This window comes from Postia placenta (assembly GCF_002117355.1).
Source record: "Postia placenta MAD-698-R-SB12 unplaced genomic scaffold POSPLAscaffold_5, whole genome shotgun sequence".
Lineage (NCBI taxonomy): Eukaryota > Fungi > Basidiomycota > Agaricomycetes > Polyporales > Adustoporiaceae > Rhodonia > Rhodonia placenta.
Window position 1 is genome coordinate 2,282,642 of NW_020169836.1, and position 12,548 is coordinate 2,295,189.

Consider the following 12,548-nt stretch of genomic DNA (forward strand, 5'->3'; position numbering starts at 1 on the left):
AGTTGGGAGAGTAGACGCTGACTAATCTCGATCGTTTCGGTAGCGAATGTACAATATGACGCAGCTCAGATCTCAATCTTGCTTACCCCCTCCTCGTTCCCTTCCTAACATTCCCCCACACCTGTCCCATTTCCCGATATAAGCTTGAACTACGCCGGCGTACTGTACGAACATATTGCATGGCGCCAAAGGGGAAGTCCTCAGCGTCTTCGGGGACACGCAAGAAGCATGCGAGGAAGGCGGCGGCAGGCGGCCCTGTCGAAGAGCCCGTACTTCCCAAGGAAAAGAGGGCCAAGGGCAAGGACAAGAAGAACCAAGAGCCCAGAAAGAAGGTATACATACCGCCTGTGAAGCCCGTCCCAGTACAGCCGGATCCGCTGGATACCCTCGGCATTGCGCAGAAAGTGCCACCCGAACTGCTCGTCGTGCTGAAACGGCTTGCGAAGAAGGATTCAATCACGAAAAGGAGAGCTTTGGAAGACCTTCAAGCGGGCTGGGTGGACAATGTCCGACGCGAAGGGGAGAGCAGCAGTCTACTGCCCGATCTGCTGGAATCTATCCCAGTATGGGTGTGTCCACCTACATGTATACCACGTCTTCTTGCATGTTAATGTATTCCACCAGCTACACCATGTCCCTGCACTTTTCATGCACCCATCTCGCCGCATCCGTCTACTTGCCGTCGGACTGCACTCGTCCCTTCTCCATCTCCCGCGCGTTTTAACCGACGCGCTCCTGTATGCTATAACCGACGGTGTCTCTTCTGATAACGCCGAGTACATTATCGGTGCGTGGTGCACGGCTGCACATGATGTCGATCGCCAGGTTTCGTTGCTTGCGCGCCAGTCCTGGGTCCGCTCCGTCTCACTCTCCTCTGCTGTGCCCGAACAAAAGCTCCTTCTTGAGGGCGCGCTCCTCCAGCAGCTGTGGGGTTACACGCACAGGACACTGCTAGACCCTAGTGGTGTATATGCGTACGTCAACCCTCCGCAGGCTGTCGCACATCCACCGTCGGTACATCAAGGACGGAGGGGGTCAGGGCGTGCACCTCCTACCCCAGTGCGGAAGGATAGGGAAGAAGAGGCGAATGCGCGTGCAAGGACAGAGGAGGAAGAGGAGAATGAGCTAGATCGAAATGCGCGGCTGCGCGTCGGTGCCTGCGGTGCGGCGGAGTGGCTCATCAGTGCGTACTTCGTCCTGTAACTATCCGCCTGCTCTAAGCTCATCTCACATGCGTCGTCTTATTCTTGGCAGACGCGCTTGCTGGCTCTGAGAGCACGGCAAAAGCGCTCACGGACGAGTTTCTCGCGCCTTTCGCAAACCCTGCGCTGTGGTCTGCACTATGCCATGCCCAAACACCGCCATTTGTGCAGATCGATGGACCCGGGTTCGGGTTTGCGCAGCCTGGCGTGCGAAGGGCGGCATGGTCTCTTCTGCAGACAATGTTGCGGTCGTGTAAAGGTGAGCACACACTACTTAAAATCAAGTCGGTGAAGCCTCAAGGACCCTCGTCTTTCGGCAGCCGGCATTCAAGGACTGGTACCCGTCCTGAGCGGTGCCGTTCTGCGATCCGCCTGGGTTGAGCCAGATGTGAACGTCAGGGCTACCATGTGGCAACCTCTGCTCACGTTTCTCAAGGGTAGGTCCCACTTGGAGCTTGAGAGCATAGCACGCCTCAATTATTGGATCTTTCTAGATCATCCATCTGCCTGGGAAGTTGAGGCAATCTCCGAACAAGAACAGGACGCGGATGACTCCAATGCCGAGTCGGATGGGAGTGAAGATGAGGAGGAAGCAACGCCTCGGAAGGCAATTCCGAAGGAATCGGGCACCATAGGGCCGTCGCAGGCTTACCGCGAGTTCCTCCAGTTCCTTGAACTCGGTTGCGGCGGTGTGCCCTTGCAGGGCTACCCGACAGTACTCATCATTCTCGCCACGATCCCACCTACTGTAGGCCCGCCTTCTTGACCGTCTGAGGTTCTCAGCTGAGTATCGGCACGCAGGTTATCTCGTCGTTTTCCCCTTCGCCTCTGCAAGCCCTCTTCACCTCGTTCTGGGCTGCGCTAGATGGTCGTGCGCTCAGTTCGCTGGACCGGAAGGCAGCCTCGGCTGCATTTCTTTCTTCGCTGCTTGAATGTCTTGTGCTTATGGTGCGCCGCCTGGTGGCTGCATCACCAGAGGTCGCAAAGTCGTTGGCAGGCACGTCTCTGCAGGCTGGCGACGGTACTGACGTACAGCGAGAAGCGGCACAGTCGCTCTTACGAGAGCAGTTCAGCAGGGCATGGGAGGAGCTGAGCTCCAAGCGGCTCAAGATCGAGGGTGAGACGGCAGGGTCAATCATCGCGAAGAACTTGACAACACTGTGTCGATTCGATAGCGGTAAGTGGCGAAAATCGCATGGAGCTTTTGTCGCCTCGTCTAACAATTCGGTCCTTCCTGGAGACTTGTTCCAAGCCGCATGGGATGCACTCGCATCCGCGATCAGAACGCAAGTCCACGCGCCAGATACGCCTGTGTCACCCCTTGTGTCACACGTGCTGCAAGTCCTGCAGAGACAATTTGAGCAGGGCTCTGTTCCCGCGGCTGCTGCGCAAGCATTGACAAGAGAGATTGTTCAGGATGCTATCCAACAGTGGGAAAAATTGCTGGAGTCGGAGCATGCACCTGAAGTAGGGCGCGTCGAAGCTTTGGTCGGTATATTCGATGTGTTCGGGGCGTCCATCTTCGGTCAGCCTGACCTGGCGAAGGTACGTGCGCATGCTAGCCCGGCTGCATAGCACTTCTGAGAGCTTTGCGTATTCAGTCTGTCGACGAGACGATTCGCCAACACACGATTCGTCTGCTGACGACGTCACCCCGCATGTTCCTCGTGTATCTGAAGCACCGGGGAAATCGCCAGCTTTGCTTCCAGCTTTGGCAAGACATCCTTCGCGCTGTCGCAACGCACACGAGCGGTGTCAGTGTGATCCTATCGCCGTTCCTAGATGCCGCGGAAGGCAGTCTCCTTCCCGACTACCTCAAGCCAGAGTCAGGCAGTCTGGACGATTTGGCAGGAGACTTGCTTGCCGAGGCCTTGTCTGGATCACGAACGATAGCCGAGGTCACAATCGTTCGTCGGCTTTTCCGCTCACCAGGTACAGGTACGGCCGAGCCCCCCCACGTTGTGGAGATATGTCTCACGCGTGAAATATTGTTCAGACTATTTCATCTCGCAACCCTGCTTCCAGAGTCTGCTTGCAAGTCTTATATCCAACTTCACCTTGCATTTCGCACATGCCCTGCGAGATGAGACGGTATCGACAGACGATTTCAACACGTCCCTCGACCTGATCCAAGGCCTCGCTAACACACACCCCGCTATCTTGTTCTCCGAAGAGAATGCCAAGTCGCTCTTCCCTGATGTCTTCTTGTTCTCCCACCTGCTCCCGCGGTTCACATCCGTCAGCGAGCAACAACAGAACATCGCCCGCGATCTGTGGCGTAGCTGGTTGTCGAACTCCCCATACGAAGTAAAGAGTAACACGCTGGCGATCTTGAGGCAGCGGATCAAGGAGCTCTTACTCGACTGTGACGTTCGTCCAACGTGAGCACTCTTTTTGGCTGTGTCTTCACATTGCTCAGTATTTTTCAGAGCGGAGCAGATCGTGCGCATGGTCTTGGAAAACCTCTCAGGGTTAGACATGGACTCATCGCTGGAGACTTTACCGTCCCGAGCGGATTTGGACGACATGCTCATCCGGCTACCTTATACACCTGCTGACCCCAGCTTGGCGGTTGTCGACCCTCTCGTCCCACCACCGAGCTTGTGCGAGCCCCTGCCCGCCGTGAGCGGAAAATACGACCAAGCTGGGTTTTCCGTATACGCGCGGGCGGTATATGCATTGCTTCTTCGTTTCCTCGAGGATCGGCACGCAGCAAAAATCAATGTGTGGGCATTGCGACATCTCCTGGCGCTTTCTTTGTATGCGGAGGAGATACTCCAATCATTGGCAGTCCCGAGTCCCGTTTTCTCTGGACATATTCCAAGGAGCAGCCTCGTCGACATACAGGCGCGGGTGAGCCAAATTGCAGCGTACCTCCTATCTAGTGGCCACGAGGATGGTTGGCATAACACTGTCGTCGGCACCATAATGGCCAGCAAAGGCAGCGATATGCTAGACGGTGTCGGCCAAGTTGTGTATGAGCAAATTCAGCACGCCAAGCTTAAGGACACACCTAGGGAGTCCCGGATTATCCATGTGATCTTGCAACACGTTCTCAGCTTCGTGACGAAACCGGAGGCTGAGCAGTGGTTGCAGCTTGCTCGGAGACTTGAGAAGCAAGGTATACATCCGTCTGATTTTGTGACGCTGCCGCTAAATTCAAGTGATAGCGCCGCATATGTCTCTGGCGATCATCTACTCGATTACTCAGTATGCTCCCGAGCCGCTGATGCTGGATAGGTATAGGAATGAGCTGGCAGCAGGCATGCTAGGGGTGCCCCCATCGAAGGCAAACACGGAGGGCCTATGGCTTCTACGCAGACTGGCTGCAGTTGCGCCTGATCCTGAATCTGACATCATCTTCCTGCCGCAGCTCCGAGCAGTGAACTTGATGAAGGTGTGCCAACAATGGATTGCGTCGGACGAGGACCTCGACGAAGAGGTCGAGAGCGAGATGACGCTAGTGTTCTTCCATCTTGCTCCCATCCTTCAGAACGTCCAGGGCGTGCACTGGGATCTGATTTTCGATGTCATGGAAAACAACCTCGAGGTAGGGTGAATCCACAGCTTGGCTGTAGTTGCCCACTGAATATCTGTCAGAACGCATCCCTCAAGGAGGCTTCTACGCTCGTAAACCTGAGCAGAACGCTACGACTGTTGATCGCCGTTGAGGATTTGACATCAACCAACAGGTCCCTTCGTGCAGTCTGGCAAGAGCGCGAGACTACATGCCTTTCCCTTGTTCGCGATCTTGCGGCGACAAAGCTTGGTGTGTGCCTTTACCTTTCCCTAAACGCTGACTGACACCTTCCTCAGACTTGGATAGAACATTTACTCCGGTATCTATCTGTCGGGAGCTTGCTCTGCAGATCGTTCAGGACTTGCCCGAGTCCCTCATGGACGCGAAGACGTTGCCAAAGGCACATCCCAAGTCATCTACGTACTTTCCTTTCATGTCACTGACTGCACTCTGCAGATGTGTCACGTTATTACGGATACGTCGGCTGACGTCCAAAGGATGGCATACCAGTGCCTGCATGAGGCCGCTAAGAAGTACACGGAGCATATAGTCATTGAAGCAGCCGTAGAATCCGAGGACCCCGTGAAGCCTGAGTTGCCCGTGGAGCTGCTCGACATACTTCAGCGGAGTATTTATTCCGATGATGGAATGGAAGCGACCAGTCAAGTGAGCGTCTGTTCCGACTTCCGGGATCTGCATAATTGATATTGTGACAGGAAACGTCCGGCTACTTCCTGGCCTGGATGCTGGCTCTCGATTTGTTCGCGAATGCCGTACGTCTTTATCGTCTTACAGCAGAACATACGAGGTTGAGCTTATGGCAAAACACTAGTCGCTGAAGGTCAAGTCTGGCTACATTGATCAGCTTCGCGAACTTGGTCTTGTCTATGATAATCTGCTACCGAGCATCTTCACCATCCTCGGATTGTATGACGGGTTGCCTAAAGCATTCAAGCTCGACATCTGGGCCATCGATGAGTATTATCTGGACTGTGAGTTGAACTTCATGCGTGTCTTCTTTGCCTACTGATTCCCTTTAGTCTGCTCACCAGGATCACCGTTAAGCCTCCGTCTTCTGGCGGCCCATCTGTACTACCGCGCCCTGCTTGTGGTCCCTTCGCTCATCCGCGGCTGGCTCTCTGACTGCCGCGACCGCCAGCTTCTCAGCGCCATCACCGCGTACACCGCCGCACACTTCTCGCCCGCCATCGTGCGGTCTGTGCTTGCGACGCTGCGCGACCCTGGCGCTGCGCCGGACCTCGCGGACGATAACTTCAGCGTCCGCGTCGCGGGCGCTGTCGGCGAGGTCACGGCCGCATACCTGCTCGACGACCACAAGCTCGAGCTCGTGGTGCGCCTCCCGCAGGACTACCCGCTGCACGGCTTCGAGGTGCGCGACCGCAAGCCCGTCGGCGTCGCGGAGGAGCGGTGGCGTGCGTGGGTGCTCGGCGTGCAGCAGATCCTCTCGTTCCGGGTGCGTCTTCGCGCGGCGTCGTCTTCGCCTTGTCGCCGTTACTGACCACGGCGCCCTGCAGAGCGGCAGCATCGTCGACGGCCTGGCGTTCTTCAAGAAGAACATCACGTCGTACTTCGAGGGCCTCGCGGAGTGCGCGATCTGTTATTCGTGCGTCGGGCCCGCTCGCGCTGCGCTGCTTGCCTTGTACTGACGCGCCTGTCCCCTGGCGCAGGTTCATCAGCGCGATGGACGGCAGCTTGCCGCGCAAGCCCTGCAAGACGTGCAAGAACCGCTTCCACGCCGGGTGTCTCTATAAGGTACGTCGGCGCGCGCTCCCGCCGCGGGCGCCACGGCTGACGCAAGTCTGCAGTGGTTCCACAGCAGCCACTCGTCGAGCTGCCCGCTCTGCCGCTCGGAGATCTTCTTCTGAGGAGCGTTGGGTGCCGCAGGACCGTCGTAGTACCAGAAGCCCCATTACCGTTACCGTGTATTCTACACCGCTGAGCGTGAGCAGCTGCCCGTGGGGCGCCGGACGTGCTTCTCTTCGGTTCTATTCTCGAGTGGACATGCTGTCGCGCTGGCTCTGACGCAGACAAGGACGGATGGTGTTAAGACGCGGCCAGAAGCCCTGCCTCCCGCGCCCGTCATCTATACATAGCACGCAACGCGCGCGGCTCTGTGTTTCCCGTTCTCGAGTGTCACGGGTGGGACGCCGGGCGTTAGCGTTCGAGGCGCGAATCCGACGCGCCTTCGCGCGCGGTTGTGATATCATGCCAGCACGCTCATGATCAGCACGGCAGCGCTCCGCAGTTCGTGCGCCGACCGCCCGCAGGCCCCCGGGGCATCGGGCTCTGCTCTCGGGCGGGGATCTGCGTGTCTGCGCGCGGGCCACGACCGCGAGAGAGACGCCGCCGTGCAAAGGCCATTTGGACGGTTCTGCGTTCTGCGCGGCGTGGCCTGCTGCAGAGGGGCGGGTGCGGCTGCGCGTTCATTTATGGTCTATGGTTTATGGCCTATGGTTTATGGTTTATGGTTTATGGTTTTTGAAGTACGACTGATGGCTCATGGTTTACGGCTCATGCATCATGGCTCGCGTGCGGCCGCGGGTGCATGCGCGACGGGTGCACGAGCCATCTCCGGGTGGGCCACCGCCATTCAAGTTCAAAATCAAAATCGAAATCAAATTCAAATCGAGACTTAAGAGCGGTCCCACACGGGCTGGGGCTGGCAGCACGGCTGCTCGACTTGGATGGAACGCGGGTCCATGCTCTATGCTTAGCCGGGCCCTTGCTCACGGGTGCCATGCCAGTGCGACAGACAGGCAGACAGACAGTACCATTGAGACCCTGAATAGCAGCACACGAAAATAGGGCGGAGCTTGGGCCTGCGCACCTGCGCGCTGCGCGGTCATGTCCCGGTCCCGCGCGCGAGACACTGAATGGCGAAGCTTGTCTGAGGTCTCACATGCACGCTTCGCGCCGTCGTCCTTCTGGCGTCTGGCGCACAGGGCCTGCGCTGAATTGCGCCACCCGGGACGCGCGGGCTATTCTTGGCGCCTGCGTGCAGACTACAGTGCCGCGGGAGGTCCGGCCACTCACAAATCACCATGCGCAACTCACAATCCACAATTGAATGCAACGAGAACGCAGTGCGCTAGGATTACAGTGGGGCGGAGGCGGCGGCGGCTGCTCTATAAGTTACAATTACGCGTGCCCCGGGGCTGCCGCAGCCCCAGCGGGACGTACATCCAAAAAACAATGATGACAGACCAGAGTGAGAGGGGGACCGATGTGAGTAGGCGCGGCACGGGTGTAGGGTAGTAGGGTAGGGGCGTGGATGCTGTCGTAAATAAGGGTTCGGTTCGGTGGGTTATTGAGAGGCAGGCGGTGCGCGATGGCGATGGTGCCCGTGGCTGTTTTACATACAGGGATGGCATGGCGCGGCGTCCTGCGCGCGGGCGTGTGCTTTTTGCTAGCGGCGCGTTCCTCACGCGCTCGTCTGCGCACGCACCTGGCCGGCGGCGCGCGGGCGGCGGAGCCCCTGCTGGTGCTGATACTGGTACTGGTGCTGGTGCTGCTGGTGGCGCTGGCGCTGGAGCTGGTGGAGGCGGAGGTTGAGCTCGCGCGCGAGGAAGACGACGCCGGAGTGCTCCTCGTGGAGGAGCTGGGCGGCGGGGACGGGCGCGATGATGCGGAGGTCGGCGGGGTGGACGGCGGCGGCGTGCGAGAAGCGGAACTGGGTGCTGAAGACGTGCGCGAAGACGTGCACGTCGGCGGCGGCGAGCGCGGCGGAGACCTGGCCCTGGGGCGTGAGCTGGGCTGTGGGGCGGGGTGAGCAGGGGTGGGTGGGGCAACACAGCGGGGCGCGCACGCGATGGGCGGACTGGGGCGCCGGGACCCTGTGGCGCATGCGCGTGCGCGTGCTGGTGCTGCGAAGGGCAGGGAGACGTACCCTGGACGAGACAGACGTGGCCCTTGATCTCTGCGAGGGCGAACTGGGCCGCGGAGGGCTGGGGTGGCTGGTGCGGGGCAGGCTGCATGGGGTAGAAGAGGGGCGCGTGCGGATGCGAAGAGGAGGAGGACGAGGCGACGGCGGCCATGACGGGTTATATGCGCGCGGGTGCGGGCGCGGGTGAGGACACAAAGCGTATAGCGCAAAGCGGATGCAGATGCCCCTAGGGACCGCAATAGGCTGGCGTGGCGGGGCACAGCGTGTGCCTGGGCGAGGACAGGGGAGAGGGCGGAGGCGGCAGCGGGAGGGCGGCTGTGGCGGATTTATAGGCAGCCATGGCCAGCAGAAGAAAGAGAAGGAGAAGGAGCGCGCGCGTCTATGGCCATGCACAGGGCGGGGACCCCGATCGGACGCCGTGGCCATCTCCGTCCGCCCGGGTACTGCTCCCGGCCTTCTCCTTCCTCATGCGCGAACGAGCCGCTTGGTCAACTCCGCGTCGCGGTCACGCTCGGGCCAGCGCGTTCTCAGCCCTCGCCCCGCGTTCTCGCCGTGCCCACGCCCGTCCTCCATTCCTTCCTCTCCCCCTTCCGCCGCGCGCTGCCGAGCACCCATCCTTGCGTTGTTGCGTTTAGACTTTGTGCGCCACCAGGCTGGACCGTCTCATCTGACCCGCACCGCCTGTTCGCGGCCTTCGCGATGCCCTCACCCGTCGCCTAGCACCATCTTATCGCCCCATCGCTCGCTCTCTGCACCAGCACACGAAGCAGACTGCATCCGGAATGGGGCGCAGGAACACCCCGGTACGCGGTATTCCACTCGTTGCTGGATGTTATGCCTCGCCGTGCACGCCCCGTTGCGGCCTTGTCGCACCCCACGACACTGTCAACGGCCAGACGGCCCCAGGTAATGTATCAACGCAACAACGCCCTGCCGTGACCTTGATTCACGCTTCGAACACGAACGCATCCTGCAATCACCACCTATCAGGCAGCACTTGCGAAACCGCGCTTGCGTGCCCGGTGACCCACAGCAGCGCAGCATACATCCCACAAACTGTCATCATATGGCGATCCTGGCAGTAGAACACAACGTGATCCTTTACATCCCTGACATACCACCCCTTCGGCATCGCACGCCGGCCACCCAGATCATGCGTCTGTGGATCCCCGCTGAGAAGCCGCACACCCCATCCCGCCTTTCGCCCTACCAGCGGACCTCGCCTGCTTGCCTCAACAAACACAAAAACAAGCGCGCACGCACCCGATAGGCTCGTGCAAGCCAAACGACCCACGAGGGCACACGCACACGCGAACCGTCGGCGGACATAGTCCGCTCGTTGGCCGCCCAGCGAGCCAATCACCCGCCATGCAGCCCTTGAAGCTTGAAGCTGGAACACTCGCCCGCGACGAGGGCCGAATCGGCTGCGGTGCTCCCAGGACCCATAGCGCTGTGAACTCCGACTCGCGTGCGGCCCGAGCGTCCTGCATCCTGCGTCCTGCGCGATTCAGATTCCGAGGGCAGGCATCATGCATCACAATTCAGATCCAGAGGGCTAGCATCACGCCGGAATCAGAACCTGGCGCGATGCGGCCAGATCGGGATCATCCGCCGGCACAGGACAGTGTGCAAGACAGCAGATGCAGGTGCTGGATGATGCCCCCTGGCTGTGCTACATATCATGACGCCGGTCCCCCCGTCGTGCCCTGGCATTCCGCCATTGGTGCGCGGGAGGCCGCGGGTCCTCGAGCGCTCCCTGCGATCGAGGCCAGGCATCCGACCTCGGGGATCAGGATCAGGACCTGTCCCGCGGAGCGCGGAGGCGGCGCGCGCTCCGCGAACGCGAACAGCGTCTTTGTGGCGTTGTGTGCGTTGTGCAGGCCGCCATATCGCGTTGAGGGGGCGCCGCAGCTGCACGTCTCACTCCGACGCACGACGCCGTGGACGCTGCCATGGATCCTGTGGCGCGGGGCCGGACCGGCGTGCACGGGCATTCAATGAGACACAGTGGAGCAGACGTAGGGAGCTGCAGTATACACGCCGATTTCTGGACGGCTCTCGCGGCTGACCGGGGCCATTTGGGTCCGTGGCCCTGCCAAAGCGCGATAAGCCGCGCTGCAGCGCCGCATAGTTAATAGACACACGCGCGACGTATATAGTGTCCAGCTTCTGTGTCTTCGGTGGAGCAGACGTGGGGGCGGACGCGCGCGCCCACGCAAGGCTTACAATGCACGTCCGTGACTGGGATGTTGGGCGGCGAGTCAGCGAGGGCCCGCGCGCGTGGCCTTCACGTGCGCGTGTGCAGGGCGCGGCGTCTCGCTTCTTCGAATTCGGAGGACACGGTGTCTGCGTTAGAGTGCGGCCCGCCAATCGCGGGGCGGCTGGTGCTGCTGCGCAGGGACTTCTCCGGCACGACGCCTGGGCTTGATCCTCTTGCGTGCGCCGAGGGTTCCGGGGTACTGCGGCCGCCGCACCAAAGCAGAAGAGAAGCGCTGCGTCTGGAGACGTCGCTATAATGAAGCGGGAGATGATACGGACGGAAGAAGCAGATGTGCTCGCGCAGGCTGCCGCGCTCGGAGTACCCGGAGGCATAACATCGCGTCGCTCGCAGGGTGCCGTGTGTCGTGATGTCGAGGGACACCCGGACGAGCATCGCGGTGCAAGGCGGTGCAAGGACGATATGTCCCAGCGCGCGGGGTCCGACATTTAGGGGGGTTGTTGGTACACCAGGACAGACCATGCGGAAGCCGTCGAAGTGCAGACTGGGGCTGCGGCCTGCCGAGCAGCATTCCAAGGTGCGCCTTCGCGAGCCAGAAGAGCACAAACAGGCACGCGGCCAATATGCGGCACCATCGTGCCAAGCGCGAAGACCCGAGGCGACAGTACCCGTTTCTGGGTGTGGGACGCGTCCTGTACTGTGTAAGACGGCTCGTGCACCGCTGACTGCGCAGTGTCGAGGAGCGTGCAGTATATAGGCATCACGGATTTGTATGCGGACGAGTGGCAGGGAAGTGCTGCTGACTGAGCGGGCGTGACAGAGAGAGCGGACGCGCGTGCTGACTGGTGGCTGCGTGTGCGCACGGCGTGGGAGGGGCGGCATGCAGGATGTCCGGTGTGGTCGGTGGCCATCGACGGTGGAAATAGGCTGGCTTGATGCGTTATAATCCGACAGTGTACATGCGCAGCGGAACGCTGTGGTCTTTTGTCGCTAGCACGCGTTCTACGGCGAGAAAGACATAAGAATGCGCGCGACACTCGGGTCACTCCAGAAGTGCTCGGTGATGCGATAAGAGGCTCACCGGATACGCGTGACACACGGGTCGCTTGTCCGCGCTGGTCTACGAAGAGAGGATGTGGGCTCGAGAGGGAAAGGGAACGTGAGTTTCTCGGCGTTGAGGCCGGTTTCCAAGGCATACAGGAAACAGGTCGATAGGTGTGACATCAGCGCCACTGAGAACGCGACATGGCGTACGTGCAAAGAGCAAGCATAGCAGCTATGTGCAACAAGTCCAAAAAGAGTAAGACGCCTTCCAAACACGGATGGGGGCCGCTCCCTCGCCGCATAGGCTCGAAACTTTAGGTCTGGGATCACATTCAAGAAGTGTTCAGCTCTTCGCGAGTGGCTCGCCCGGCGCATCGTAATTACATGCCCATCCTTCCGCCATCAGGAGAGTGATGTTCCCGGCACCATCGAGTCGCCTATGACACCGCCTGCTTCACAAGCCATAGAGTCGGGGATGACTTTGCGCCATGCGTTTCACAGTTGCTGCATTCTGACGTGTTTTCAAAATTCCCTTCATCCAGCGCGGTCTCCTCCGCTATAACGGACGTGACCTGGGAAAAATATCAGCGAGCAGGCTCGGCCCTCGGGAAGACAGGCCTAGGCAGCCTCCGTTGCTGACCGAAACCGAATAGATCTCTG

General features: G+C 59.9%; 3 protein-coding genes across 3 annotated transcripts; 1 reads left to right on the top strand and 2 right to left on the bottom strand.

Annotated features, from left to right (window-relative positions):
* Positions 1 to 179: 179 nt before the first annotated feature.
* Positions 180 to 6,673, top strand: POSPLADRAFT_1065779 (hypothetical protein; the record flags this gene model as incomplete). Its single annotated transcript, XM_024481994.1, has 19 exons — positions 180 to 569; positions 625 to 1,183; positions 1,255 to 1,461; positions 1,523 to 1,639; positions 1,697 to 1,950; positions 2,004 to 2,747; positions 2,804 to 3,134; positions 3,199 to 3,583; positions 3,632 to 4,323; positions 4,373 to 4,752; positions 4,803 to 4,971; positions 5,019 to 5,122; positions 5,179 to 5,388; positions 5,439 to 5,495; positions 5,555 to 5,714; positions 5,763 to 6,196; positions 6,258 to 6,346; positions 6,411 to 6,495; positions 6,549 to 6,673. The coding sequence occupies 19 exons, from the start codon at positions 180 to 182 to the stop codon at positions 6,606 to 6,608; spliced, it is 5,427 nt and encodes a 1,808-aa protein (XP_024340517.1). The 3' UTR covers positions 6,609 to 6,673.
* Positions 6,674 to 8,164: 1,491 nt separating this feature from the next.
* Positions 8,165 to 8,777, bottom strand: POSPLADRAFT_1045943 (hypothetical protein; the record flags this gene model as incomplete). Its single annotated transcript, XM_024478907.1, has 2 exons — positions 8,165 to 8,496; positions 8,630 to 8,777. 2 exons carry the CDS (start codon positions 8,775 to 8,777, stop codon positions 8,165 to 8,167), a joined length of 480 nt encoding a protein of 159 aa, XP_024340518.1.
* Positions 8,778 to 10,913: 2,136 nt separating this feature from the next.
* POSPLADRAFT_1055804 (hypothetical protein) lies at positions 10,914 to 11,279 on the bottom strand (the record flags this gene model as incomplete). Its single annotated transcript, XM_024480687.1, has 1 exon — positions 10,914 to 11,279. The coding sequence occupies one exon, from the start codon at positions 11,277 to 11,279 to the stop codon at positions 10,914 to 10,916; it is 366 nt and encodes a 121-aa protein (XP_024340519.1).
* Positions 11,280 to 12,548: the final 1,269 nt, after the last annotated feature.